The 23,875-nt window shown below is 41.3% G+C and overlaps 1 protein-coding gene and 2 pseudogenes across 3 annotated transcripts in view; 1 reads left to right on the top strand and 2 right to left on the bottom strand.

Annotated features, from left to right (window-relative positions):
- The window catches only part of LOC138843813 (cellular tumor antigen p53 pseudogene), a 42,363-nt pseudogene that overhangs the window by 4,023 nt on the left and 14,465 nt on the right, over window positions 1-23,875 (top strand). The gene's annotated exons all lie outside the window — the stretch shown is intronic.
- LOC138843642 (RNA-splicing ligase RTCB pseudogene) lies at window positions 1,500-11,334 on the bottom strand (annotated as a pseudogene). The gene is made up of 2 exons (XR_016212632.1): window positions 11,251-11,334; window positions 1,500-9,413 (listed from the first exon to the last, which is right to left on the bottom strand). The product of XR_016212632.1 is annotated as an RNA-splicing ligase RTCB pseudogene (transcript).
- Window positions 12,248-23,875, bottom strand: part of LOC127489446 (phosphatidylinositol 3,4,5-trisphosphate 3-phosphatase TPTE2) — a 140,981-nt gene continuing 129,353 nt past the window's right edge. The window contains exons 23-24 of the mRNA XM_089303307.1: window positions 18,361-18,431; window positions 12,248-16,179 (exon numbers count right to left, since the gene is read on the bottom strand). Of these exons, the coding sequence (XP_089159433.1) occupies window positions 16,077-16,179; window positions 18,361-18,431 (174 nt within the window). The 3' untranslated portion in view covers window positions 12,248-16,076. The remainder of the gene's footprint in view (window positions 16,180-18,360; window positions 18,432-23,875) is intronic.

Below are 23,875 nucleotides of genomic sequence, written 5' to 3'. Positions count from 1 at the left end.
AATGTCCCAAATTGTGCCTTTCCTCCCTCTCTTATTCCCATTTTTATATTTAACAGAGATCACTTTTCAGTTAAATTTAAACACCTAAGAATAATTGAGTGTTAATTAGAGTTCAACCAATAGTATTAAGTAGAAGAAAAAAATAGTAAAAGTCATAAAATATTAAGTTGTTCATCGACAATCAGGTCAAAGGCTGATCAAGTCATTGTTTCTCATAGTGTCCATTTCACTTCAACAGGTTTCCTTTTTGGTGCTCGGTTAATTGTCACCGATCAGGGAGAACAGATGATATTTGTCCCTTTGGGACTGGCTGATTTCACTCAGCATGATGTTTTCAGGATTCCTCCATTTTGTTGCAGATGACTGGATTTTTTTTTTACTGCTGTATAGTATTCTAAAGAGTACATATCCCATAATTTCTTTATCCAGTCTGCTGTTGATGGGCATTTAGGTTGATTCCAGGTCTTAGCTACTGTGAATTGAGCTGCACTAAACATTAAGGTGCAGACCACTTTTTTGTTTGCCAATTTAATTTCCTTTGGGTAAATTCCAGGGAGTGGGATGGCTGGGTTGTACGGTAGGGTTATATTCGGGTTTCTTAGGAATCTCCAAACTGACTTCCATAGTGGCTTAACCAGTTTGCATTCCAGCCAACAGTGGGTTAGTGTCCCTTTTTCCCCACATCCTCTCCAGCATCTGTTGTTGGTAGATTTCTGAATGTGAGCCATTCTAACTGGGGTGAGGTGAAACCTCTTTGTGGTTTTGATTTGCATTTCCCTGATTGCTAGTGATCCATGTGCCTGTTGGCCATTTGGATTTCTTCTTTTGAAAAATGTCTATTGAGGTCTTTGGCCCGTCTCTTAAGTGGGTTGTTTTGTTGTTGTGGAGTTTCTTGATCTCTTTGTAGATTCTGGTTATTAATCCTTTATCTGTTGCATAGTTTGCAAATATTTTTTCCCATTCTGTCGGTTGCCTCTTCACTTTCCTGTTTCTTTTGCAGTACAGAAACTTCTCAATTTGATGCAATCCCAAATGTTAATTTTGGCTTTGACTGCCTGTGCCTCCAGGGTCTTTTCCAAGAAGTCTTTGCCGGTACCTAAATCTTGCAGGGTTTTTCCAATGTTCTCTATTTTTAAATTTTTTTTATTTATTATTATTTTTTTGACAGGCAGAGTGGACAGTGAGAGAGAGATAGAGACAGAGAGAAAGGTCTTCCTTTTCTGTTGGTTCACCCTCCAATGGCCGCTGCGGCCAGCGCACCACGCTGATCCGAAGGCAGGAGCCAGGTGCTTCTTCTGGTCTCCCATGCAGGTGCAGGGCCCAAGCATTTGGGCCATCCTCCACTGTACTCCTGGGCCACAGCAGAGAGCTGGCCTGGAAGAGGGGCAACCGGGACAGAAACTGGTGCCCCTGCTGGGACTAGAACCCGGGTGCCGGCACTGCAGGTGGAGGATTAGCCTATTGAGCCACAGCGCCAGCCCTCCAATGTTCTCTAATAATTTGATGGTGTTGGGTCATAGATTTAGATCTTTAATCCATGTTGAGTGAATTTTTGTGTAAGGTGAAAGGTAGGGGTCTTGCTTCATGATTCTGCATGTGGAAATCCAGTTTTTCCAGCACCATTTATTGAATAGACTGTCCTTGCTCCAGGAATTGGTTTTAGATCCTTGATCAAATATAAGTTGGCTGTAGAAGTTTGGATTGATTTCTGGTGTTTCTGTTCTGTTCCATTGGTCTATCCATCTGTTTCTGTACCAGTACCATGCTGTTTTGATTACAACTGCCCTGTAGTATGTCCTGAAACCTGGTATTGTGATGCTCCGGCTTTGTTTTTGTTGTACAAGATTGCTTTAGCTATTCGAGGTCTCCTGTGTCTCCATATGAATTTCAGTATCATTTTTTCCAGATCTGAGAAGAATGTCTTTGGTATTTTGATTCATATCGCATTGAATCTTTAAATTGCTTTTGGGAGAATGGACATTTTGATGATATTGATTCTTCCAATACATGTGAGCATGGAAGATTTTTCCATTTTTTGATATCCTCTTCTGTTTCTTTAAGATTTTGTAATTCTCATTATAGAATCCTTTAATGTCCTTGGCTAAGTTTATTCCAAGGTATTTGATTGTTTTTGTGGCTATTGTGAATGGAATTGATCTTAGAAGTTCTCTGTCAGCCGTGGCATTGCCTGTATATACAAAGGCTGTTGATTTTTGTGCATTGATTTTATATCCTGCTACTTTGCCAAACTCTTCTAATAGTCTCTTAGTAGAGGTCTTTGTATCCCCTAAATAAAGAAGCATATCATCTGTAAAGAGGGATAGTTTGAGTTCTCCCTTCCCATTTTGTATCCCTTTAATTTCTTTTTCTTGCCTAATAGCTCTGGCTAAAACTTCCAGAACTATATTGAATAGCAGTGGTGAGAGTGGGCATCCCTGTCTGGTACCAGATCTCAGTGGAAATGCTTCCAACTTTTCCCCATTCAATAGGATACTGGCCGTGGGTTTTTCATAAATTGCTTTGATTGTATTGACAAATGTTCCTTCCATACCCAGTTTGCTTAGAGTTTTCATCATGAAAGGGTGTTGTATTTTATAAAATGCTTTCAATGCATCTGTTAAGGTAATCATATGGTTTTTCTTCTGTAGTTTTTTAATGTGGTGTATCACATTGATTGATTTGCGAACATTGAACCATCCCTGCATATCAGGGATAAATCCCACTTGGTCTGGGTGGATGATCTTTCTGGTGTGTTGTTGCATTCTACTGGCCAGAATTTTGAAGATTTTTGTGTCTATGTTCATCAGGGATATTGGTCTGTAATTTTCTTTCAATGCTGCATCTTTTTCCAGCTTAGGGATTAAGGTGAAGCTGGCTTCATAGAAAGAATTTGGGAGGATTCCCTCTCTTTTGATTGTTCTGAATAGTTTGAGAAGAATTGGAGTTAGTTCTTCTTTAAATGCCTGGTAGAGTTCCGCACTGAATCCATCTGGTCCTGGGCTTTTTTTGGTGGGGAAGGTCTTTACTGTTTCAATTTCTGTTTCAGTTATGGGTCTATTTAGGTTTTCTGTGTCTTCATGGTTCAATTTAGGTAGATTGCATGTGTCCAGGAATCTACCCGTTTCTGATAGATTTCCCTGTTTGCTGGCATACAGGTCCTTGTAGTAATTTCTGATGATTCTTTTTATTTCTGTGGTGTCTGTTGTTACATTTCCTTTTTCATCTCTGATTTTATTGATTTGAGTCTTTTCTTTTTTTAGTTAGTTGGGCCAATGGGGTGTCAATTTTGTTAATTTTTTCAAAACACCAGCTCTTCGCTTGGCTGATTTTTTATAATTTTTTCAGGATTCAAATCTGTTGATTTCTTCTCTGATTTTAATTATGTCTCTTCTACTAGATTTGTGTCTGGTTTGGTTTGCTGCAGTTTTTCTAGATTCTTGAGCTGCATTGAAAGCTCATTTATTTGGTGCCTTTCCAATTTCTTGATGTAGGCCTCTGTTGCTATAAACTTTCCTCTTAACACTGCTTTTGCTGTATCCTATAAGTTTTGATGTGTTGTGTTGTTATCCTCATTTACTTCCAGAAAGTTTTTGATTTCTCTTTTGATTTCTTCTGTGACCCAGTGTCCATTCAGGAGCATGTTGTTCAGCATATGCCTGTGTTTGCATATGCTCTAGGGATTCCTGAGTTGCTAATTTGCAGCTTCATTCCACTGTGGTCTGAGAAGCTGCATGGTATGATTCTAATTCTTTTGAAATTGCTGAGACTTGCTTTATGGCCTAGTATGTGATCAATCCTAGAGAAGGATCCATGCACTGCTGAGAAAAATGTAAATTCTTTAAATGTCTGATTGAAAGTTCCGTAGATGCCTGTTAGATCCATTTGGGCAATAGTGTCGATTAAATCTGCTGTTTCCTTGTTGATCTTCTGTCCGGATGATCTATTTCCGAGAGTGGAGTATTGAAGTCCCCCAGTAGTATTGTATTGGAATCTAAGTCTCCCTTTAAGTCCCTTAACATATCTTTTAAATAGACTGGTGCCCTGTAATTAGGTGCATACACATTTATAATAGTTACATCTTCCTGTTGAATTGAACCCTTGATCATTATATAGTGCCCCTCTTTGTCTCTCTTAACAGTTTTTGTGTTAAAGTTTATTTTGTCTGATATTAATATAGCTGTGCCAGCTTTTATTTGGTTTCTGTTGGCAAGGAATATCTTTTTCCAACCTTTCACTTTCAGTCTGCATGCATCTTTGTTGGTAAGATGTGTTTCTTGTAAGCAGCAAATAGATGGGTTTTGTTCCTTAATCCATTTAGCCAATCTGTGTCTTTTGCCTGGAGAGTTGAGGCCATTAATGTTCAATGTGACTATTGATAAGTAGTAACTTTGCCCTGCCATTTTCCCAAAGATATTTCTAATATATGCTTTGAACTTCCTGAGAGCTTTTACTGGGAGTTTTTCTTCCTTTAACTTCTTTGGTATTGATGGCTGTATTTCTGTGTTTCTGTGTGGTCCTGTTCCTGGCGCTTGTGGACAACCACTGGTTCACTGTGTGTTCACTAGGCCTTTCCTACATTCATGCATGTAGAGAGAGCTCTCATGTCTCTTCCTCTGCTTGGAAGGGCACTAATCCAGGAGGCAGTGCTGTTATGGACCCCACTGGTGACCTTACACAGACACCATCTTCCATCTCCAAATACCATCACAGTGGCCTTAGGGCATCAACATTGGGATCTGAAGTGGACATTTAGATTCAGTCCAGAGAGTTAGAAGTCGCCTTCCCACCCTGTCTTTTGGTCACCTTGTTCTCCCCACGTGTCTCATTCTACAGAGCTGTGCATATGTGTCACACACATGTATTTGTGTGAAACATAATGTTTTTTACTTTTTAAAATATGAATGTGTAGCATCCTGTGCTTGCTCTTTTGAAGCTGCTTTTTTCAGTTGATTATCTGGAGAATATACTGTATGTCATTGTTTCTAAGCACACTTTTTCACATTTTAACAATTATGAAAGCAAGATGCATGTTACAATCGGTAGCATTTTAGGTTTTATTGACTACTGTAAGTACATAAAAATTCTCCATATTCTTTTTAATGAATGCCTATGAATTCTTTTTAATGAATGCTTATAAATCAAATGAATGCCATTTGAATTATTTTCAGTCTTTGCTCTTAGAAACAGCAATGGATAGCCTGATATTATATCATCTTGCCCAAGTATGAATTCATGTGTAGCAAGTTCCAAGTATCCTTGGGTCAAACGATGTGTGTATTTGTAATTTTTATAGATATTAGTACTTTTTTCTCCACTGAGGTTTTCCTTTAGTCACCAGCCAGTGCTATGAAACTTTTGGATCTTTGCCAGTCTTAGGGGTGAAAGGGGTACCAGGGTGGTTGCTTGGCCTGGTAGATAAGGCGCAGCTGAATAAGCCTACATCCCACTTTGGAGTGCCTAGGTTTGAGACCTGTCTCTGCTCCCAGTTCCAGCTTCCTGCTAATGCACACTCTGGGCAGGAGCATGTAATGACTCAAGTGGTTGGGTCTCTGCCACCCACACGTGAGACCAGTCAAATTCTCCCTGCTTTGGCCTGGCCCAGCCCAGTCATTGCAGACATTTCTATTGTTTTTATAATTTTCTTTCTGTTTTTGGCCCTAATATTTGATCCATCCAGAGTTTACTTTGCTGCAGTATGTTTAGGTATAAGTTGAACCCCCCCCCACGTGGCAACACTGTTGTCTCAGTGTCATTGATTGAATCTCCATCCATAACTGTTCTTGTGTGTATTTGTGTGTGTTCATGAGTTTTCTTTTTAAAGTATTATACACACACAGGAGATTGATTGCTGTCTCTCCTTGTCTCTCTGCCTCTCAAATAAAATAAATAATTTTTAAAAAGAGGGGTATTTTGATGTTCTTTTTATCTTATTGTCAGTGAAGCTTGGGCATCTATTAATGTGTTTATAAGAGTTTTTGTGTTCCTTTTCTGGGAAATTTCTATTAATAGTCTTTGTATAGTTCTCTAGTGCATTACAGGCTGTTTTCTCATTGATTTGTACGAGTGCTCCATATAGTAAGGACATTAGTCCTTAGGGATGCCCCTCAAATCTCAGCTGTTCCACTTCCTATCCAGCTGCCTGCTAATGCACCTGGGAAAGCAGCAAAAGACTGCCCAAGTGCTTGGGCCCTGGAATGCATGTGGGAGACCCGGATAAAACTCCTGGCTTGGGCCTGGCCTAGCCCCAGCCGTTGCAGCCATTTGGGGAGTGAACCAGTGGTTGGAAGATACTCTCTCCCTCCTTCCCTCCCTCCCTCCCTCCCTCCCTCCCTCCCTCCGTCCATCTCTGCCCCTCTCCCTCTCTCTCTAACTCTGTCTCTCAAATAAGTAAAGTAAATATTTAAAAAGATCATATGATAGAGCAAGGCCATTTCTTGACTCCTTTCACCAGTCCTCTAATAGATTTTATTACTAATCTGTGGCACAATGGAACATATTCTTCCCTTCCTAAATGGGGGCAGCGTGGATTCTTGTGGAAGATTATTTTACAGCACTGGCTCCTGAAGCAGTTAGAGCTGCACACTTTGTAACCTGCTGGGTCTTGCATCTGGTGTCTGAAGCGCCTTTCAGTCCAGTTCTCCTCTGTGAGCATTGGTGGTGTCCAGTGGTGCCCTTGGTCAAGGTCCCACACTTTGATAACGGCAATCAACCCAAGTGTGATGGCCTGCTTGCTGTTTCCAGCCTGCTGGCAGTTGTTCCCCACATCTGGCCTACTTTCTCCCGACTCCCAGAGTCTGTGTGGTGACTCCGCATCTCTTGTCCCCACCACGCTCCTCCTCTCAGAACAAATCCACAGCAACTTCTAGCGCCCAATGTGACTGAGAGACAGCGTGTCAGACTCGGCGAGGTCCCCTCCCCTTGATATCAGCAAGTAGGCCCCTCATTGTTTTGTGTGCTCTTCAGTTCAGTGAGGGTGAGCACAGAACCCCCTCCTACATCCCTTTCCTTGTCCTTGTCCGTGGTTGAAGTGATCCCAGGTTAGGCACACACCGCCCAGAAGCGTAATGCCGCTTCTTGGCTCCTCCTTTTACTTTTGGTTCGCCAGGTGAATTCACATAAGGGACTGATCATCCCAGAATTCAGAACCAAGTCATCTTCCTTCACTGTATTGAGGTGATGCTCCAGAGACACGTGTGTGCATACAGCCTTGACCTAACAAATAAGGAAGTCTCCCACTAAGCACAGGACCTACTTAGGATCTGATACACCACTGTCTGTTCATCTAACGTAGTGAACCCCCTGCATAATGCCATCAGCCACTGAGTTGCTAGGAATTGGTTTTGTTATGGCAGCAGTGCTGTGTGTGTCTTTCCTTTGGCTAGAGTTGTGGTGTGCCATTCTTAAGTGTTCAAACATGGGAAAGATACCCCCCTCTCAGAAGCTCACCCAGATTACCAAACATAATGAATCTGTGAGTGATAAGAGCCTATCACTCCAGGCCGCTGCCTCACAGGCTACAGTTGATGACTTAGGGGGAGAGAGCTCCGACAGTGAAAATGACAGGACAGCAGAGAAGGCAGCAGTGCCTAGTCAGCCACCCCCCAAATAGATGTGGGATGAACTCAGACGACCTCGAGGTGATAACCCATGCGAGGTCATCCCACCCGCACCCAATAAGGATCCCCATGTTTGTGGCCATCCCTGGGCACCCCAGGCTCTAAGGGCAGCTGCTAGACCCCATCCCACCCACATGTTTGCCGTTAATGTCTGAGCAGACGCAGAATTCAGGCCCTGGATACCAACACCCATAGAAAGGCTTCTGCTACAAGGGCCGAAGATATGCTTGTGTCTTTCCAGAGAATGCGGGGCAGCCCATTTGGGTACCAGCCAGAAACATCAAGCCTGCAACTGACAGTCAACCAGAACCAGCTGAACAAGACTGAGAGTCCGCCTTGTTAGCGGATGCACCTGCTACTGAGTGTCAAGCCCTTGCCCTATCATCCTTTCCTGAGGAACTGCCCATAGCCACATCCGCTACTGCTTTATACTCCACTAGCTCTGGTCAGCCACTCAAATGGCTCACAGCCTGTGTGCGGTCACACCATTCCTGATTTCCATTGTTCCTCATTCCTACCCCCCTCTGAGCAAGCACTCCTGTAGTCTCCTGTTTTGAGGGCTGGTTAGTCAATGATGGGTGAGATCCCCTGAGGGACAACCTAAGACAGGCACAGCCACGTACGGAGACCATAAGGAAATGGGGTCAACAATGGTATGGCCAAGAATCATGCCTCCCGTTGCTCAAAAATAAATGAAAAGGGGGAAATGTGGTGGAATGAGAAGGCCATGCCAAGGTGGCCGCTGGCAAGTGAGCGTCAGTTACTCAGGAATGGCTTTGGAACCCTCCTGGCAATGGAGCCTGCCTGGCAACAGGCTGTGATTGGTTAGGGCATAAACTGCCCCTTGACTGGATTGGCTGCCTGTTATATAAGCTGCTGTACCAGCTGAAATTAATGAGTTTACAGGCTGCTGACCTCTGGCCCGTTATCACCTGACTCCTGGTGTCTGTGTGATGACTCTTCCTCTCAGAACGAATCCACAGCAATACCCAGTGAGTTGAGAAAGTCATGGAAGAGCAGTGGAGCAGGTGTGGTTCCCAGCCACTACCATTCCCTTTAGGCAGGCCTGACCTGCAGAAGTGATTTGAGCACTAGCCAGCTGATGGTCATTTACTGTAATCTTGTCTGTCTTTCTGGCCTTTTGCACAACTGCCAGTGCATTTGAGGCTACTTGGTGGCCTATGCCTGTGTGGCCACTGTGGGTCATCATGCACACTTGTCCCTTATGGTTGAAGCTCATTTTCTTAGCAGCATGCTCACTGAAAATCTCATCTTCAACCATAGTGTTCTTGTAGGGACCAGTCCATACATATCTCCAAGGCCTTCTCCATGTCTTTGGCAGTCACTGGAATGACAGCTTTTGATGCCATGCCAACAGGGATGTGGTCAAATGCAGCTTGGGCAAGTTGCTCCTTCACAGGCTGGCCATCTTTTTCATTTAAATCAGCAGACACTACAGCTAAAGTCAAATCTAACACCACCAGGGATACCATTGCTTCAGGGTCACTTGTCTCAAAGACTGCAATATTCCCAGCAGCAAACCCATAGCCTGAATAGACATCAGGACACGCAGCAGATGGATGAACAATCCCAGGCAGGGTTGCCACACTGCCATTCTGTTTTATAGCTGGCAGAAAGCTGCCACCAGCACCCTGAGTGACAACTTCTCCAAAGCATCGGAAAATTCCCATAGAAAATTCCGTCAGCTTGCGTGTTGCGCACAAAGCCCTTCTTGATCCTCTAGCAGTTTTTACTGATGGTTTCCAGGAGCTGGAGCTCATCATTACAGGCACAACTCTTGACGCCGACAGTGGTGGTGGAAGCTTCTGGCTCTGCTCATCTCATTCTTTTAACCTCTTCCTGGATCTCATTGTATTTAACTACCTGGCTGTTACACTTCAGGGTTGTTTCTGATTTTCTCCAAACCAATTACAGTAGCATGTTTAACTTACATTAATGATGTGTGTACTGTGGCTTTTTGTAATAAACCTACTTATAAAATGTTTATATGATTTAGTATTGTGTGATTTGTGGGAAGGTAAATCTAGAGATGATATATTATTAATATTTTGTTATGATCTTATTTAGTTAAAGTTTGATGCTGGGACCCTCCTTCTTAGTACACACCAACTGATTTGGAGAGATCAGAAAAATCATGTACGATACGGTTTTCGTCATCTGTTCTAGGTTTTAAATCACTGAAGTTTTTATTTCCTTTTTCTTTTAGTTCCCCCCTTTTGGCAAAGCTATCAATAGATGCAATACATTTTTCTGTTCAAAATATCCGAAGGGGGCAGGTATTTGGTCCAACCATTAAGCCATGGGTTAGGGTGCTTGCATTCCACACCAATGTGCCTGGGTTCAGTTCCCTGCTCTGGCTCCTGATTCCAGGTTCTTGCTAATGGGCACTCTGGGAGACAGCAGATGATGGCTCAAGTAATGAGTTCCCGCCACCCATGTGGGAGCCCTGGATTGAGTTCCTGGTGCCCAGCTTCCACTCTGATCATTGTGGACATGTGGGGAGTGAATCAGTTTATGAGAGCTTTGTCCTATTCTCTCTGTCTCCTAAATAAAATTAAATTAATAAAAGAATTTCAAAAGAATGTAGGCTCTGAGTGGAGTACAAAATGGAATGAGGGTGTTGTCCCTCATTCAGTTCCAGAAAAGTCTCTGTGTAGTTACTGGTTGGAGAATCGTGGTGTCTCCTATTCTTTAAGACACCAATCAAATATTACTTTATGCCTGAGCATTCTGCTTCTAGCAGGAGAGTTATTTTCCCATCAGTGGTAAGGGAGAACACTGAAGCATCCCCCAAAACAACCTGCTCTTCCAGTTGTTAAGATGCAGGATTTAGGGCATACTCTTTTTTTTGTTGTTGTTAAGTTTATTTATTTGATAGGCAGAGGCAGGCAGACACACACACACACACACACAGAGAGAGAGAGAGAGGTTCTCTATCCTCAGGCCCATTCCCCAATGGCTGCAATGGCCTGAGCTGGGCCAAGAGCTCTGAAGCCAGGAGCCTCTTACCGGCCTCCCATGCAGGTGCAGTCACCCAAGGACCTGGCCCATCCTCTTTTGCTTTCCCAGGCCATAGCAAAGAGCCGGAGCAGAAGTGGAGCGGCTGGGACTGGAACTGATGTCTATTAGGATGCCAGCACTGCAGGCAGTGGCTTTACCAGCAAAGCCACAGTGCTGGGCCCAGAAGGGCGTTCTCTTACCTCAACATTGAGTACTGCCTGTGAGTCACCCAGGAAAAGAACACCCTTCCTCCTTCCCAGTTTTAAATTTCCAGGAAGACAGAGTGAGTTATGTATGTATAAAGCTGATACCCTTATTCTGAAGAGCCTTAACTTGAAGGTATATCTTCAAGTATTCCACGGACTCTCAAGCACTTTACTTCGAGAAGTGCCAGGCTATCTCTTCTTTGTTGGTTGTGAACTGAGCCGATCATTCTTTGTATCAGGGAGGTCAAAGGATAAGCTAGATAAATGCGATCACATCAACAGCAGTGGGATAGGTTGGTGTCTACTTTTGGTAGAGTCTCTGCTCTCTGTGCCCTCTCATGAGGGGGGTCCATGCGGCCCTGGGAAGTTTCTCGATGGTGGAAAGCAGCCCTGTGGCAGGTGCTCACTAGCACCCTCCTCAGGACACGGCTGAGACAGCAGGGTCCAAACTTCTTCACTGCGGTAACATTGGTTAATTGCTCTGGATCCATTTTAGGGGGAGAAGAAATAGTAAAGGTTCCTTTCCCCGTGGGGAGATCCCCTAAAAGTAATCTTGTAATAAGCTTCAAATACTGGGTCATACATCTTGGTTGTGTTGCCGAGTACTGAACTGCATGGTTCTTTTTTAGCTTCTGTTCAGCCACTTGGCACCACGATATTTGTTTATGTGCTTTGTATCTATACTGAGAACCAACAGTCAGGAATAGTCAAGAGTGATGTACAGTAATGTTTTCAGGTGGTAGTTTTATTGCAAGAAGCATTTCACTTACTGCAAGAATTCCTCATGTAAAGTAATCTCACCATAGGTGACAAAAGTGTATGTGTGTGTACACTGCAGTTAAGAATCTTGCCCTAGTAGGATTACTCTCCACATCTCTCTCCGTGTTTCTAAAGTGGTTAAATTGCTTGCTATTAACTTTTGGATAATCCTATTCTAAGTTAGTAGATACTGTTTAAGAAAACTAGTATCACAGAAGTTTTTCATGTTGCTCAAAGAATTGTTCACTTTGGGCCATGTGAGCACAGTATCCCGAGAGATCTCAACAAGTGTGCTCTACATGAGCAAACCCAGACTAGTGTGGCGACACATGACTGCCAGAATTTTGATGAATCTCAGAGGGTTGGGGAAGAGAAACCTCAGCAGTAATCTATTTCAAAATCATAAATCTTTGGCCTGGGACTGTGGTGTAGAAGGTTAAGCCTCAGCCTACAGTGCTGGTATCCCAAATGGGTGCCAGTTCAATTCCTGGCTGCCCCACTTTCAATCCAGCTCCCTGTTTATGGCCTGGGAAACCAGTGGAAGATGGCCCAAGTGCTTGGACCCCTGCAGCCACATGGGAGGTCCAGAAGAAACTCCTGCCTCTTGGCTTTAGATCCGTTCAGCTATAGCCATTGTGGCCATTTGGGGAGTGAACCAGAGGATTGGAGCTCTCTCTCTCTCTCTGTCTCTCCCTCTGTAACTGCCTCTTAAATAAATAAGTCTTTAAAAAAATTCTTAAAAGTTGGAGTTTCCTTCCCTCTTTTTTTTTTTAAGTTCTTAACATTGGTGCAATTTCAGCACCCGTGTCCCTTCCTGAAAGTAGTAGTGTATTTCCACCAAGAAAGCTAGTGTGACAGACTTAAGTTGCTTTGATGCCCACTTTCATCACTCTTATTTAATGTAGTATTGGAAGTTTGAGGCACAATTTGGGAAGAGAAATTGAACTTTGAAATTGCAAAGGAGGAAGTCAAAACATCCCTGTTGACATGTATGACATAGTGTACATGGAAAAGCCTAAACACTCTAGCAAAAAGCATTTGAATTGATAAATGAATACAGTCTAAGGTTAGAAAGCCAACATACAAAAAAAGTAACTTTTTGTACATCAGTAATGAACTGGGCAAGAGAAATCAAGAAAAAAGTCCCATTCACAATAGCCATCAAAAAATCGAATATTTAGGCATAAATTTACCAAAGAAGTGAAAAATCTCTACCATGAACACTATAAAATGTAAGAAATCATGAACACACACACACGCACACACACAGACAAGTTCCTTGCTCGTGGATAGAAAGAATATTAAGATATCTGTACTACTCAAAGCAATCTACAGATTCAACGCAATTCCTATCAAAATACCAATGAAACTCTTTAAAGAAAAAAATCTTAAAAATTCACTTGGAATTTTACAAAAGTCCCAGAATAGACAAAGCAATCGTGGGAAAAAAATTTAAGTTGCAGGCATCACAGTGTCTGACTTCAAAGCATACTACAAAGCTATAGTAATAAAAGCAGCATGCTACTGGCATAAAAACAGGCACATAGACCACTGAAACATAGTAGAGAGACCAGAATTTAATCCCCATGAATACAGACAGCTGATTTTTGACAAAAGTGCCCAGACGGAACACAACATTAAAGGAAGGATAGTCTTTTCAATAAATGGTAATGGCAAAATTGGATATAGAATGAAGTTAGGTTCCTGTCTGTTGCCAGATACAAAACTCACTTGGATTGAAGACCTAAATTTAAGACCTGAGACTATGAAATAGTTACAAGAAAACAAGGAAAACACTTCAAGGCAATGGAGTAGATGACTTCTTAAGACCTAAAATGCAGGCAACAAAAGTAAAAGTAAACAAAATGGCCTTATATGAATCTCAGAAGCTTTTGCCCAGCAAAGGAAACAACAGAGTGAAGAGACATCCAACAGACTGGGAGGGAATATTCCAAGCTGCTTATCCAGCAAGGGCTAGTATCTAAAATAGATCAGCAACTCTAAAAACTGAACAATAAGCAAACAACCAATTCATTGAAGAAATGGGCAGAGGATTTGAATAAACAGTTTTCAAAAAAGTACAAATGGCCAAAAAATAAATGAAAAAGTGCTCAGCATTACTAGCCATTAGAGAAATGCAAATCCGCACCACAATGAGACATCACCTCACCTCTTTCATAATGGCTGTTATCCAAAAGAAAGAAAACAACAATGTTGGTGATGTTGACAGAGGGGAACTATTTTATGCTGTTGGTGAGAATGTGATTAGTGCAGCCACTGTGGAAAATGTATGGAAATTTCCTTAGAAACTAGAAATAGATTTGCCCTAGGAACCAGCAGTCCCATTCCTGGATAAATCATTTTATCAGAGATACATGTTCCACCATACTTATGGCAGCCCTGTTCACAGTAGCCAAAATGCAGTCAACCAAGGTGTCCATTATTAGGTGACTGGATATAGGAAATGTGATACATACACATACATGCATATACCACAATGGAATACTCTTCAGCTATAAAAAAAGAATGAAATCCTATCATTTGCAGCAAAATGGTTTGAACTGAAAGACATCATGTTGATCAAAATCAGCTGGCCATAGAAGAAAGGTAAATACTACATGTTTGCCCTTATGCATGGGAGCTAAAGTTAAAAGAAAATGATAGAGGAGGAAGGAAAGGAAAGGGAAATGGAAAGGGTTAAAGTTTGTATTAAATGATTGACCAACAGATTGATAAGAATTATATGCTCCAATGGTAAGAATGCTTCTGTGACTTTTAAAATTTGCTTTATATGAGTGAAGTTGGACATCTTTTCACTTGGTTATTGATTATAGTCCTCACCTATTTTTCTGCTGGACTATGGTCTTTCTATTTTTTTTTATTTTTTGAACTTTTTATTCAGTAGAACATTAAACCTTTGACTGTAATATAAATTTAAAATGTCATCTCAAACTTTTTTTGACAGGCAGAGTTAGACAATGAAAGAGAGAGAGACAGAGAGGAAGGTCTTCCTTTTTCAGTTGGTTCACCCCCCCAGGTGGCCCTATGGCCGGTGCGTTGCGCCGATCTGAAGCCAGGAGCCAGGTGCTTCCTCCTGGTCTCCCATGGGGGTGCAGGGCCCAAGCACTTGCGCCATCCTCCGCTGCACTCCCGGGCCACAGCAGAGAGCTGGACTGGAAGAGGAGCAACCGGGACAGAATCCGGCACCCTGACCAGGACTAGAACCCGGGGTACCGGCGCCGTAGGCGGAGGATTAGCCTAGTGAGCCACAGCACTGGCCTCACAAAAACTTTTAATAAAAATGAATTTTAATAAAAGTACTTAAAGCAACAGTAGTCAAGAAAAAGTGATTCCCTGTGGCCACAGGGCTGTCTTCCTCAGAGTTCCCCAGGCATGGATGAAGCTGGTTTGAGCAGGACTGATGGATTTTAAAATAATTCCAATTATTTACTATTTCTTTTGTCTTTTGCACACAAAAAGAAGTTACTGATAATTCTTTATTTTCTGTGTTTACCAAGATTGCATTACCCTCCTGCTATGTGTGTGTGTAACTGAAGTTTGTCACATAAGCTACCTGTATAGTACTTGGAACAAGAGAACAGTGTGTCAGTGCTGGGGACTGGTGTGTGAAACATTTTTCTTTCCTGGGTTTAAATTTTAGTCTTTGCTGCTGCGTTGATGTTTGGTAACAGAGAGTTTGCAAATCAAGTAGAGGAAGAAAATAGAAATTAGCTTTTTGAAAATCTGAAGTTACAAATGTGAAACAAAGCAGTGTTAAATACTTTCCCAAAAATGTGTAAGTAAATACATATTGATGAGACAATAAAATCAATCATTTGATATAAGAGTTTGGTATCACAGTTATCCAGAATTATAACCTAATGTTCCTTTGCCCTTTGTTCTCATTTATCTCATCATAAGATGGAAACTTCCCATGAAGTATATTACTTAAAAAGGAAAGAAATATAGGTCAGCATTGTGGTGTGGCCGGTTAAGCCATTGCTTGTAACTGGTGTCCCCTGTTGGAGTGCAGATTAGCTCCCAGCTGCTCCGCTTCTGATCCACCTTCCTCTTAATGTGCCTGAGAAGGGAGTGAAGATGGCTGAAGTGCCTGGACCCCTGCCATCCATGTAGGAGATCTGGAAAGAGTACTGGGCTCCTGGCCTTGGTCCTGTGGCCATTTGAGCAGTGAACCAGTGGATGGAAGATATGCTCTCTCTCTTTTTCTCTTTTACATACTCACTCTTTCTCGGTTGCTCTGCATTTCAAATAAATACATTTTTTAAAAAATCACCATTGACACTTTAATGTTTAATTTCTCAACTATATACAATTATATACATGCACAAAAGTCAGTATATGTGCCTACAAATAGATAGCTTTGGAAAACATGTGTGGTACCGATTGGGAAGCATATGATGTGTGTTATAAGAGGAGCTACACTAAAAAGAGTACCAGGTACAGGATAATTACCTTAGGTCTGATTGAAGTACATCTCAACTGAGAAACATGAACTGTAAATTTTCCAGGCTTTTCGTTTGTGTGGGTTGTCCAATTCATTTCGTCTTAAATACAGCCTAAGGAGGAAAAGCAAGCACACATTACATTTTATTTTAGGACTAACAGTCAAGCCCTGCAGTAGGCCCCCTTGGCCTTCGTGAAAAGCCTTGCTCACCACATTTAGAACCTCAGCCTTTTTTTGTGTCTTACTTGGCTTCCTCCACATCCCTCACAGAATACCTTCATCTTCGCTAACAAGTACCTCAGTGACAACATACTACCAAATCTTTTAGCATCTCCTGTTATAGAATTAATGACATCCAAGATTGATAAAGCATGTTTGCATAGATGACAATGCCACCAGAGGCTTGATGTGTAATAAGACCCAATAACAGTGCCACCATTGTGGTATAGTGGGTTAAGTTGCCACTTGCAATGCTGGCGTCCCATATTGGAGTGCTTGTTTGAGTTCCAGTTGCTCCACTTTTGCTCCAACTCCCTGCTGATGGCCTGGGAAGGCAGCAGAAGATGGCCCAATGGCTTGGACATTTGTTGCCTACATCATGCCTCTCCCTTTCCCTCTCTCTCTCCTTCTCTCCCTCTCCTCCCTCTTCCCCCCACTTCCCTCTCCCTCTATCCCCCTTCTCTCCCTTCTTCATGCTCTCCCTCTCCCTCTATGTCTCCATCTCCCTCTCCATCTCCCCTCTCCCACTCCCCTCTCCCCTCTCTCCCTCCTCTGCCTCCATCTCCCCTCCTCTCCCTCTTCCCTCTCCCTCTGCCCCTCTCCCCTCTCTCCCTCTGCCTCCTCTCCTTCTCTCCCTCTCCCTTTTCCTCCTCTTCATCCTCTCCCCCTCCCTCTCCCTCTCCCTGGCAGAGGCTTTAACCCAGTGTGCCACAACACTCTCAACTTTCAAATAAATGAATCTTTAAAGAATAATAAAACCCAATAATACTGTTTTTTTTTTTTTAAGAATGACATTGGTGTTTTTTGCCAAACAACATCCTGATAGCTATAAAATCTGCTTTGCCAAGTAGTGTGTACATGTAAAGCTTACAGAAATCTTTAGAAACTTACATAAAAATGATCTAATATTGCTTCTCCAGTATGAACACATTGTTTCAAAGGACAAAACTGTACACTGTAGTAACAGCCATTTTTCAGGAGTAGCACCAGGTTTCTCTATTTGAGGGACTTTGCCCATGTAATGAATCAAAGTTTATTGTTTGTTTACTTCCAGATATAAATGCATAAAAATTTTCCATGAAATGCAGCATTCGCCTTCAAAATCTATTAAATGTGCGTGTATCACAGGAGTGTGTGTGAGATGTTCCCTCTGCTGTCTTATAGGACTTGGGATGGCACTCGAGCCAGTTCAGATTTGCAGCAGAGTAGGGTTGGATGTGATGAATATCAAATAGAGCCACATGCAATTGCAACCAACTTCACTCTAACTTGAATAATTTTCAAAGTATCTTTTCCTTTGGGTTGTAGGGTATGTTGATACCATCTTTTCACCCCCACAGAACATAACCCCAAAGTAGAGCATTTCTAGATTCAGGAATGAGTTCCAGGTATGGGTAAAAAGGTCTTTGGAATGATAACCTTGAAATCCACTTAATAAATGCTTTTTAATAAAAAGTTTCCTGATTGAGTTGTTAGAAAAATGTGCAATTGGGAGACTAATAAATTATTTCTTTTCTCTCTTGATCCCTCTTTCTGTTATGCTCTCCTGCTCTCTTACCCTCTTGCCCTCTTTCCCCAGCCCATCTGGCTCCCCCCACCCAATGATAAACCTTTCCTCTAACTCTGGTGTCTGGTGTGTTTTGTGGCAGCCTTACATCAGTACCATGACTTGGATCCAGGCTCCCCCATTGAACTTGCTCTCCCTTTGGGAGAGCCTCCAGAAATTGTGCTTTAGATTAGCATAGGTTGATGATTGCTTCTAAGTGGATCAGCACTTACTGGGGACCTGCTATATTTTGAATTCAAGGTACTGTGCATAATCATATTGAATTTACTGGGAGTACGTTATCACCATACTCAGGATCTGATTTTAATCCTTTGTAACTTAGAACACAGTTCTCTGGCATGGCCCATGAGGATCATGCAACAGTTGAGTCTCATCTAGGTTTTAAATAATCACATTGAATAAGTGTAATGAAGAGATTATAACAATTGGCAAAAGAATGGCCATTATATCTTACACACAGGCATTGAAGATTAGGCTGTTTCTATTGGATTTATACTATATCCATACCTGTTATTTTGTATGAAAGCTGTATTGAACCAAAAGAAGAATGCACAGTTGTCGTAGTATTTGGGGAGATTCTAAAAAGACATGGTTAAAGAAAAAATGGTTATTTTCATAGTAAAATTGATACCAAGAACTAGTTCCACAGAATAATCTCTTTGGCGTCTTCCCTTCATTTATGCCTCTATATACTGCTCTAACAACTGTACCCATTAAATAGGCAGCACTCCTTGATAATACACCTAGAGACAAGGAGGAGACTAATAGAATGCTGTTGCTTTGTCCTTTTGTTTCTATCAGGAATTTCAAGGATAGCCTGGGCTTTGGGCATAGCAGTTAAGATGCCACTTGGGACACCCACATCCTATATAAGAGTTCCTGGATTCAAGTCCCAGCTCAGCTCCTGATTCCAGCCTCCTGTTAGTGCACACCCTGGAGGCAACAGGTGATGGGTCCCTGCAACCCACATGGGAGACCAGATTTGAATTCCTGGCTCCCAGCCTCAGCTTTCCCCAGCCATGGCTCTTGTGGGGAGTTGAGGCATAAACTAGCCGATGGGCAGTCTCTTCTCTCTGCCTTTTTTGTTTTTAATTTATTTTTTAAGGAATACAAATTTCCTAAGTACAGTGTTAGAAATATAGTTATTCTTCACACCATACCCACCCTTCCACCCATACTCCCACCCCACCACCTCCTCCCTCTCCCTTTGCCAGTCTCATTCTCCATTAAGATTCATTTTCACTTAACTTTGTACACAGACCTACCATATGACCTATACTTAGTAAATATTCCAACAGTTTGCACACATACACAAACTGAGGAGTAGTATTATAGTTAACTCATAATGAAACTCATTGAGGGCAGAGGTCCTACATGGGGTGTTAGTGCACAGTGACTCCTTTTGTTAATTTAACAACTAATTTAACTAACAATTTATCTTATGTATGATTATCAGTGACCACCTGAAGCTCTTGACATGATCTGCCTAGGCTATGGAAACCTTGGAAGTCCACTAACTGTCAGTATTTGGACAAGGGCATAAGCAAAGTGGAAGCTTTCTCCTTCCTTTAGAGAAAAGTACATCCTTCTTTGATGGCCAATTCTTTCTGCTGGGGTCTCACTACAGAGTTCCTTCACGTAGCACATTTTTTGCCAGTGTCTTGACTTTCATTGCCTGAAATGCTCTCATGTGCTTTTCAGCCAGACCAGGAAGACTGAAGAGCTGAATCTGATGTCAGAGTATTATTGAAGTGATGGTCATTCTGTTAGTCTGCTGTGTGAACTACTTCCCATGTTGGAACATTCTCTTTTTTAATTCTATTATTATTACCAGGCACTTGATCATATATATATATATATATATATATATGATCACTTTAACACTTAATATGACCACTTTAACAACCAAGATGGGATTTTTACCATCAGGCTTAATGGGATTTGGAGTCCCATGACAAGTTTTTAAACTGTACCCTTAGAATTAAGTCCACAGGAATATATGCAGAATTATAGAGCTTTACAGTTGCAAACTTCCTCTTCCCTCTCTTATTCCCACTCTTATTTTTTACTGAGATCTATTTTCAATTGACTTTATATACATATATATACATATACATATATATGGTTAACTGTTAAGTAAAAAATTCAAAAAATAGTATGAAGGAAAAATAACAAAAACTGTTCTTCGACAGTCAAGATAAGGGGAGCTCAAGTCATCCCTTCTTGAAGTGAATGTTGATTTAACTTCTACAGATTTTGTTTTAGGTGCTCTATTAATTCTCACAGTTGAGAGAGAACATATGGTATTTGTCCTTTGGGGACTGGCTTATTTCACTAAGTATGATGTTTTCAAGATTCATCCATTTAGTTGCAAATGAACTAATTTCATTTTTTCTTTACTGCTGTGTAGTATTCCATAGTGTATGTATCCTATGATTTCTTTATCCAGTCTTTGGTTGATGGGTATTTATTTTGATTGCATGCCTTAGCATTGTGAATCAAGCTGCAATAAACATGGAGGTACAGATAACTCTTTTGTTTACTGATTTCATTTCCCTTGGGTAAATTCCTGGGAGTGGGATGACTGGGTCAAATGGTGGGTCTATATTCAGATTTTTGAGGTATCTCCAAACTGTCTTCCAGAGCAGCTTTACCAGTTTACATTCCCACCAACATGGGATTAGGGTATCTTATGACGATTCTTTTTATTTCTTGGTTTCTTTTGTTACATTTCCTTTTTCATCTCTAATTTTGTTGATTTGGGTCTACTCTGTCTTTTTTTTTGGTTAGCTGGGCCAATAGTTTGTTTATTTTTTCAAAAATAGCTCTTCAGTTTGCTGATATTTTGTATTGTTTTTTGAATTCAATTTTGTTGAATTTTTTTTTCTCTAATTTTAGTTTTTTCTTTTTTTCTACTAGTTTAGGGTTTGGTTTACTGTTGGTTCATCCCCAGCATCCTGGCTCTAGTCCTGGTTGGGGCACCGGATTCTGTCCCGGTTGCTCCTCTTCCAGTTCAGCTCTCTGCTGTGGCCCAGGAGTGCAGTGGGGGATGGCCCAGGTCCTTGGGCCTGCACCTGCATGGGAGACCAGGAGGAGGCACCTGGCTCCTGACTTTGGATTGGTGCAGTGCTCTGGTCGCAATGCACCTGCCGTAGCAGCCACTTGGAGGGTGAACCAAGGGAAAAGGAAGACCTTTCTCTCTGTCTCTCTCTCTCTCTAACTCTGCCTGTCAAAAAAATAAAGTGAATAAAAAATGAATTCCTGTTATTTGCAAAAAAAAAAAATGGATGAAACTGGACAACATTATACTTAATGAAATAAGCCAGTCCCCAAAATACAAATGCCTTATGTTCTCTCTCATCTGTGATAACTAACAGAGCACCTAAAAGGTGATCTATTATAGTGAAATTGACACTTTGAGATGCAGTGACTTTGAACAGCCTTTGTCTTGACTGTTGAGGAACACTTTTATTTTCCATACTATTTGTTGAATGTTTTACCTAGTATAAAGTTAATCAGATAGGTATAAAGTTAATTGAAAATAGATCTTAGTAAAAAATTAGGAATGGGACTGAGAGGGAGGAGGAAGAGTGGTAGGAGTGTGGGTGGCAGAGCGGGTATGGTGGCATAAATCACTGTGTTCCTGAAGTTGGATTTATGAAATGCATGAAGTTTGTATCCTTTAAATAAAAGATTCTGGGAAGAAAACAGGTTTCCTGGGAGAGCCACAGCTGCTGCTCACAGTCAGGCACTTAGGCATCAGGCATCTGCCAGGATAATGAAGCATCCTGTGAAAAGCACAGTGTAAACCTCCATGACCACCTCACCTGCAGTCCTGTCAGGGCAGGCTACAGTTTACAGCCACCCTCCAGAGAGCCCTCAAGACCAAACTACTGGCATATTCAACAAATATCAACCATTTCTATAAGGAACAGCTGCACTGAATAGTTAGCCCTACTTATTGAAGATGATACAGTGTTGATGATGATAGAAATATCTGACATTTTGAGTGCTTTCATAATCAGAGGCTGGATGTTACCCAAGTACCCTAGGCCAATGACCTTTACACCATTGCTTCTACTTAGAAACCACTGTTTGAGAATTTAGAGCAGCTCCATTAGGTAGGAGGCCACCAGCCAGTGTGGTAACTACCCAGACTTGTTTCAACTCAGTGACCATCTGAATACTTACAAGATTCTTTTCCAACAGGCAGCAAGCAGGGGAAGAAGGAAGGTACAAGAAATAACTTTTAAGTTGCCCAGCATACTTGTTGGCAGTTCTGGTTGATGACTTCATAGGAATATGAATTGAAATTATTGAGGATTACTCCTTGGAATTTACCCCAAGGAAGTTAAATTGGCAATTAAAAGAGCTGTCTGCACCTTAATGTTTATTGCAGCTCAATTCACAATAGCTAAGACTTGGAATCAACCTAAATGCCCATCAACAGTAGACTGGATAAAGAAATTATGGGATATGTACTCTATGGAATCCTATACAGCAGTAAAAAAAAAAAAGAAAGAAATCCGGTCATTTGCAACAAAATGGAGGAATCCTGAAAACATCATGCTGAGTGAAATCAGCCCGTCCCAAAGGGACAAATATCATCTGTTCTCCCTGATCGGTGACAACTAACTGAGCACCAAAAAGGAAACCCGTTGAAGTGAAATGGACACTATGAGAAACAATGACTTGATCAGCCCTTGACCTGACTGTTATGAACAACTTAATACTTTATCCCTTTTACTATTTTTTTCTTCTACTTAATACCTTTGGTTGAACTCTGTAATTAACACTCAATTATTCTTAGGTGTTTAAATGTAACTGAAAAGTGATCCCTGTTAAATATAAGAGTGGGAATAATAGAGGGAGGAGATGTACAGTTTGGCACATGCTCAATCGGACTTGCTCCAAATGGTAGAGTTAGAAACATGTTGGGATTCCAATTCAGTCCCATCAAGGTGGCATGTACCAATGTCATCTCACTAGTCAAATGATCAATTTCAGTTCATAATTGATCATAATGATAGGATTAAGAGTCAAAGGGATCACATAAACAAGACTAGTGTCTGCAAATACTAACTGATAGAATTAAAAAGGAGAGAATGATCCAACATGGGAAGCAGGATACACAGCAGATTCACAGAATGGCAGACGTCCTAAACAGCACTTTGGCCTCAGAATCAGCCCTGAAGACATTTGCATCTGGCTAAAAAAGCCCATGAGAGTATTTCAGGCATGGAAAGCCAAGACACTGTGGCAAAAAGAAACAAACAAACCAACCTAAATGAAAGATCTCTGTGAGTGAGATCCCAGCGGAAAGAACAGGCCATCAGAGAAGGAGGTACCTATATCTCTGAAGGGAGGAGAAAACTTCTAGTTTGACTATGACCTTGTCTAAATAAGATTGGAGTCGACGAACTCAAGAGGCTTCCATAGCCTTGGCAGCTCATGACAAGAGACTCGGGTGATTACTGACGCCATAAACAAGAATGTCAGTTGTTAAATCAACAACAGAAATCACTGTGCACTTACCTCCCCATGTAGGATCTCTGTTCTTAATGTGTTGTTCAATGTGAATGCTATAACTAGTACTCAAACAGTATTTTACACTTTGTGTTTCTGTGTGGGTGCAAACTGTTGAAATCTTTACTTAATATATACTAAATTGATCTTCTGTCTATAAAGATAATTGAAAATGAATCTTGCGTGAATGGGATGGGAGAGGGAGTGGGAGATGGGATGGTTGTGGGTGGAGGGAGGTTATAGGGGGAAAAGCCACTGTAATCCAAAAGCTGTACTTTGGAAATTTATATTTATTAAATAGAAGTTTTTTAAAAACATAAAAAAGAAACTATTGAGGATTATAAATTTGTTATATGCAGAATAATATGCAAACACAACAATTTATGGCTGGTCAGTAGAAGTTATGCAGATATGTTCAAGTAAAGAAAATGAAAGGCATTCTTATTTATTTGAAGTTAAATATAGGGTTAAATATAGTGTTAAAATAAGGTTAATT

Source organism: Oryctolagus cuniculus, chromosome 9 (genome assembly GCF_051225735.1).
Source record: "Oryctolagus cuniculus isolate XC-2025 breed Fujian yellow rabbit chromosome 9, ASM5122573v1, whole genome shotgun sequence".
NCBI classification, from domain to species: Eukaryota; Metazoa; Chordata; class Mammalia; order Lagomorpha; family Leporidae; genus Oryctolagus; species Oryctolagus cuniculus.
The sequence above is the reverse complement of the archived record's forward strand: the minus strand, read 5'-3'. Positions and strand labels throughout refer to the sequence as shown.